Source organism: Benincasa hispida, chromosome 12, assembly GCF_009727055.1.
Source record: "Benincasa hispida cultivar B227 chromosome 12, ASM972705v1, whole genome shotgun sequence".
Taxonomy (NCBI): Eukaryota; Viridiplantae; Streptophyta; class Magnoliopsida; order Cucurbitales; family Cucurbitaceae; genus Benincasa; species Benincasa hispida.
In genome coordinates, this window is record NC_052360.1 from 69,673,355 (window position 1) to 69,680,581 (window position 7,227).

General features: G+C 28.7%; 1 protein-coding gene across 1 annotated transcript; it reads left to right on the forward strand.

The window, feature by feature from the left end:
* The first annotated feature begins 6,210 nt into the window (after nucleotides 1-6,210).
* Nucleotides 6,211-6,912, forward strand: LOC120067744 (calcium-binding protein KIC). The gene has a single exon (XM_039019307.1). The coding sequence runs from the start codon at nucleotides 6,342-6,344 to the stop codon at nucleotides 6,708-6,710; it is 369 nt and encodes a 122-aa protein (XP_038875235.1). The 5' UTR covers nucleotides 6,211-6,341; the 3' UTR covers nucleotides 6,711-6,912.
* The last annotated feature ends 315 nt before the right edge of the window (nucleotides 6,913-7,227 follow it).

Genomic DNA, 7,227 nt, shown 5'->3' on the forward strand with positions numbered 1-7,227 from the left:
GAACTAGTTTATTATATATGATATAATTGACTAAATGTATGAGATACATTATTTTAAAGGAAATTAGATATAAATATGATTTATATCAAGTAAAGGAGAAATTACTATAGTAGATATGCGATATCAAACTATAGGGAAAGAATATAATATGATTATATTCTTTCATTATTAAATTAGTTAATTATATAATAATTGGCCTAAAATTTCTCTCGAACGTGTGTTAGTGGGAATAGCCTCATTCGGTTATGGTAACCAGTGAATAAAATGAAAATTTGTTTCATTTTGCAAAGGTTCGAAAAAATTGGCATCGGTGTGGAAACGTAAACAGCGCATAGTCGAGAGCCTATATGATAGTCCCTCAGTGCCTAAACGATCGCACACCTCGTGCCTAAACGATCGCACACTTCGTGCCTAAATGATCGCATGCTAGTTCCTAAACGATTGCTTAGCTTTCCTAAACGATCGCATAGTGTGTCGTGTTTTCTAAAAGATCGTCCACCTTTTACTAAATGATCATCCACCTTTTACTAAACGATCGCTTAGTAAAACCTACACGATCGTGTAGCTTCTTCTAAATGATAAGCATTTAGCTGTACGATAGCTTCCTTTTCTCTCCTACTTACTTATCGTCTATACGATTAGTTCTTTCTTCAACCTCTACCAAACTCACCAAATACCACACTTTGGATTCTCACTCTGAGAATACCAAGGGCTCCATTTTGGTGGTGTTGTCCCCGTTGTTATTCACTTGTTCGTGATCGTTCATGCTACTGCAGCCGACTTGATTCCTGGGCGATAGAGTTCGCGTAGAGGTCTTCCTGAGTTCCAAAGCCTTAAGAGGGTCTTCAACTAGTATGAAAAACTCTTTCCCTTCGTATTTTTATTGTTCGAAGTATGCCTTTAATTAATGTAAATTGCATAACTGCCTGTTGGAATGTATATGTTGTATTTCGATCACGATGAAATTCAGAAAGATCCGAATGCGCTCATGGATGCTCTTTGTTAAGAGATCCTTCAACCTTCATGTTCCATACTAATTAGTTGTGTATTTTATTTAGTGATTATTAGTCGTTAATTGTTATCAATGCGTATGATGACGTGGTGTACTATCTTGACTCATTGAGAACAAGTTCACGAGAAGATATCATATACATAACAAATATGTAAGCTAACTTTGCTTGAGTTTTTTTTTTCAGTGTTAAGTTTATTTCATTCTGAATATTATATTATACTCTTTGACGAATGTAGGGCAATGACCATTTTCCAGTCTCAAAAAAATTTGTAAAGGACTCGAAAAACCACATTCTGGAAAACAGTAAAGGTAAGTATAAGAGCATTGAAAAAATTAATAGAATGGTGTTTATTTAATGCATCTGTATGATATGTGTATTAATTATTGGCTTTGTATTGTAGTATCCTTTACAAGTGGGAATTGTCAAGTGGATATTACGTCTATATGCGAGAAATCGTGACTAAAAAGAAGAATATTATAACAGATGTGGTATGTCTTTAAACTACTTATATATATTGTAACATTATAGATAGTGTAAATAGTAAATAAATATGTATATCTCACTTTCTATATTTTATAGATTGATACGAGGAGCTCGTACTCGCAACTTGAATTGGATGAAGTACGTGTGGAATAGGCTGAATATTTAGGTCGCTATATCTGATGGATTTCCTATAAATTGTATGTGGCTACATGGGAATGCCCAAAACTTTTTTTATGTAAATATTTTGTTCAACCATTATAGGTTATATACTTCAAAGAAATGTGTGGTGGAGGATAGAATTTTAGTCTTGTGATTTTTAATCTTGTGTATTTTAGTTGATGGAATTGTCTTATTGGAAAAAATGTAATACAGGAAATGAGAAATGGAAATTAAATTTGAATGTTTAATTTGGAAAAAAAAAAAAAAAAAAGCATAGATGACATTGAAAATGTGTCAAGAATTAGATTACTTGATCATTATTTCGTGTCAAGATAAAAATGTATTTGACAAATAAAAAATGTCAAAAGTAATCACAATAATAAATGTTAAGAATTAATACACTTGTTACTAATATACACTTGACATGTCATTAGTGTCAAGTGTATTATATTTCTTGACACGGAAATTGCGTCAAGAATTATTTCTCTTGATGTTTTTACAGTATGAAGTTATGACATTATACTTGACAGTCGAATAGACGATGCTTTTATTAACGTCAAGTATACCCTCTACTTGACATTTGAAAAACGTCAAGTAATCCAATTTTTGTAGTAGTGGAAGCACGGTCACAAAAAAATTATGAGGAAGAAGAAGAAGAAGCGTACTTTTAGATCAAAGATGAAGCAGAAGTGAGTTGGTGAGATGAAGTTGATGGAGACAGCAATGAAGAAGAACGAAATCAATGAAGAAGAGTGAAATCGATGAAGAAGGAAGAAATCAGCGATCATATGCACACAAAATTCAAATATGTATGGGGTAGTTTTGAAATTTTTAAAAAATTGAAAGTTGCTTTGCATTGGTCCATTTTTTTGCTATAGTATGTAAATATTTTGCATATTTTTCCATTTTTGAAAATTTTCCTAAAAAATACAGAAAAAAAAAGTAGTTTCTTTTTTTAAAATCAAATTACAAGAAAATAAAAATCAATGAAAACAATTTGACTATCAACAAATTCACAATGTTTGCTTATGAAAACTCTGTTTCCTCTGTAGTGCCCAAAGTATCATAAAAAATTGTCCCCCAAGATAAAATAAATTAATAACCTATGAATGCTTCAATTAAAGGACTCGATAAACACTTCAATGAGAAATTATATATAAAAGAGATTGAGGTTTGGAAGAACATTTTCTATACTTTTATAAACTATTTGTGGCAATTCAAATAGTTACATCGTTATTTCTTTTGAGAAAACATTAAAAGTCATGTCATGTACGAAAAAACAATAATATAATATATCTTCTTACGTTATTCTGAATTTTAAAAAAAAAAATATTATGTATATTTTTCCACAATTTTAGCTTTTAATTTTGAAATTGTTTTAAAAAATAAAGATATTATTGTTTTGAAAAATAGAATTTATGTAGAACGGAAGTATACAAGAACAATATTTTCGGCATTATTTAATATTTACTCTTCAATTTCATAAAAGAAAATGGAAAAAAAAATCTGAAAAATATTGCAGGATCAACGATTAAACCCAAGTATTGACGATGAAAGGTACACACCAAAATCGTTGAACTAGAGATAATTTTGTTCATTTTAATCATCAATCTTGTATACATAGAATCAAAGTTCAAAATATCGATGTCGGTAGAAATATCGAGGTCTGATTTTATGAAAATATCGATATCAAATAAAATTTCGAGAAATTTCATGAAAATTAATAGAAATTATTATAATTGATTAATAAAACTTTGATTGTAATTGAATTGAACTATAATTGACCATTTTTAATCGTCATTTCTGTAAAGTAAGATAATATTTAGATGTATATTGTAAAATATATGTGTAAATATCGATGTGATTGCAGAAATTTAAAAAAAAATAATCACAAAATAATATTAAATATTAGAAATTAATTACAAAATTAAAAGGCATGAAACATTTGCATATAAAATAATAGTAAATTGTTTATTATTAATGAAGTGGGTACAAAAAAAAAATCTTCACACTAAACTAACATAACATAACATAATAAGAATACAAAAAACATAACATTAAACATAAGATAGATATAAAAAGTATAATATAATAAAGGGAAATTTTTTCAAATAAAAAAATGTTTGAACTATTTACAGAAATAGTAAAAAAAAACACTGATAGATACTTTTAGATTTCTATCAGTGTCGATCAATGATAAACTTCTATCAATTTCTATCACTAATGGACAATGGTAGACTTCTATCAGCTTCTATCAGTCTCGATCAAAGAAGATTAAAATTTTGCTATTTTGTGTAAATAATTTTCCTTATTTTGAAAATTCTCCTAATATAAACACAACATAACATAAAGGAAAAGAAAGAAGAAAAATAAAACTATTAAAGTAGATATAGATTGAGAGAAAATGAGAGGAATATTAGAGAACTCATATTAATTCAAATTTGAGGTGAAATGATATGAAGATTCAATGAAAAATATTTGAATGAAAATATGAGGTTTCTTGAAGATAAAGATTTTATATGGTAAAAAAGAAAAAAAAAATCTTAGACAAGCATAGCTAATTGCTACAAAATAAAAATTTTAAAAAATCTTAAAATTTTGGAGAAAATTTTGAAATTTCGAGAAATTTGGGGAAACCGAAATTCCAAGCCTATCAAAATTTCGAAATTTGGATTGAATTTTTGAACTATACATAGAATGCACGCACGTGTTTTATAAAACAAAAACACATTTTTTAAAATGGGTTTTTTTTTCATTTTTGAAATTTTCAATATACTTAAAACATTTTTCAAATCGAAAAAAATTGTAAATCGAACATACTGACTTTTAAAAAAACCTAGTTATCAAACAACCCCTCAAAGACGATAGTGGAACCAAAAATGAAAGCAAACTTACACTACTATACATAAAAACTAGAATGAAAATATTAATACTATGTGAATCAAATTTATCCAGAGCAATAATTAGGTACAACCAACTCTCATTCTTTATACAGGAGAAAAATAACATTTCAAAATTGTTTAAAAAAATCAATTTTTAATGAACTACGCAAAGTAGATAGGTATAGTCGACTATGTACGAAAAGTTATTTACACAAGAACCATAAAATTATTTATTCCTTTCGCGTGCGCGTGTTGGATACATGTACATGTGGATGTAGAGGAAGCAAGGAACACAAATGGGCCCTTCAACCATGGCTATGAGTGGTCACTTTCCAAAAGAATAGTAAAAATGGACACCAATAATATATCTCTACTTTGCAATAACAAATCATACGTAGAAGAATCCAAATCCCACATAAATTCAAACAACGAAACTCCTAAGAAACTTCTTGACAAACTCCAAACCCTCCCATCACCTAATTATCCCATTCTTTGTTTCTCTCAAGCAACTTCCTCGAACCTACCTTCTAAGAAAGTATTATTCCAATCATTCTCAACCCTACTAACTGTCCAATTTCTATATTATTTTATATATATCCTCCAACAATATTTCTTTACCCATTTGTTATCTTGAAATATTTTATTCAATGAGACTGTTACAATATGATTATTTTTAAAAATTTGCATGCTTTTAGAGGTAGAGCAAAAAAAATAAGTAGTAAAATGTGAAGGAATTGTCTTTTCCTTTTATTGTTTTGCAATTCAAAAATATATATAGATAATACTTATGTCTCGTTTGTTAACATTAGGTATCGTCTGGTTTTTTGTTTTTGTTTTTTAAAATTAAATCTAATTCATTCATATTTTTTACAATGATTTGCATCTTTCTTAAGTACAATGGTTGTTATTTTTTTAGTTCTCAAATTTTGGCTTGGTTTTTTAAACATCGATGAAAAGTTTTGGAGGTGAAAGTTTGTCCATAAACTTAATTTTCAAAAAAAAAAAACAGAATTGTTACCAAATGGGATCTTATTTCTAATTTTTTTTTTGTTTTTAAAAATTAGGCATACTTTCTCTCAATTTCTTACAATGATTTGCATTTTTCTTGAGTAAAAGAGTTAATTCTTAACTAAATTTCAAAAACAAAAACAAGTTGTTAAATTTTTTTTTTTTTTAGTTTTGAAAACTTAGCTTGGTTTTTCGGACATTGGTAAAAAGTAGATAAAAAAAACAAGAAATTTAGAAGTAAAAGATGTGTTTATAGGTTGATTTTCAAAACTAAAAATAAAAAACCAAATGATTACTAGACAGGATTTTAACGATTATTCATCAATCTTCCAAAATTTGTAACTCGAGAGATTATACATATAAAAAGTTAGCATATGTTCACGGCGCTATATAATAACTATGGAATAAATATTTAAAATATTTTTTGTGCTTTCCAATCAATTGTGACAGTCTTCTCCAATTACTTTTGATGGTTGACGACTACTAAAAATTTGACATCTAGTTATTTTCTTTTCGTAGAAAACAAATTTCTTCTCTCTAGTTGTCAAAAACTTAACTATGGTTTGTATTTTAGTAGGGAAATATTTTCCTATAACCATATTTTTTTATTTTTTTATTTTTTTATTTTTTGTATTTAGAGATTGTGGGTATCTTATAGACAGGTAAGATTTGGAAGATTTTGAGGGAAGAGTTGACATCAAGAATTGCCATTTCAACCAAACCAATCATCAAAGCTTTATATATAAATTCCCACTTAAAACTATCTCTCTCCATCTCAATTTTCTCATCTTCAGCAATGGATCAAAATAATGATACCTCAAGTGGAGTAGATGAAGCGTATGAAGACTTGTTTCCGGTGATGGCGCAGAAGCTCGACGTGGAGATGTTTGTGGCCGAGCTTTGCAGCGGTTTTCGGCTGCTCTCCGACACGGCAAAAGGGTTGATAACGGCGGAGAGTTTACGGCGAAACTCGGCGCTGTTGGGAATGGAAGGGATGAACGAGCACGAAGCGGAGTCGATGGTGAGGGAAGGAGATCTTGATGGTGATGGAGCTCTCAATGAAATGGAATTTTGTATTTTGATGGTGAGACTTAGTCCAGGAATGATGGAGGATGCTGAGGCTTGGCTTCAGAAGGCAATTGATGAAGAGCTAAGTAAATCTTAGTGATTTTATATTCTTGTCTTTGTAAATTTCTTGAACTGTAATAAACTCAAATAATTAACAGTGTAGTTTGTTGTTTAATGGTTTAATTATATGAGAGAAGATTTGTGATCTCATGCCATATTGACTAAGAACATGATCTATTTGTAGTTTAATTTGTATTATCATACATGAAGAAAAGTATTTAGGTTAGAGTCTATATCTATGTTTTTGCATTACTGACAAATTCTTCTTACATCGTTTTATTTTTATTTTATTATTACTTTTATTATCAAAGTGGGATGCACAAAAGGTATGGCTCTAAATAAGAATGGTTGATTTGATAATATCCTTCCACTTTTTTGTTTTTTTTAATTTTAGAAAAATAAATAATATAGGTTCAAAACAAATTTTTAAAACTAGGGGAAAATATTTTTTGGTTCATTGAGTTTTTAAGGTCTAGTTTTTTATTTACTTTCTAGATCTCAGAATATTACTCTTTTAATTATTACATTTTAAATTTGATTTCAATTTAGTCTAT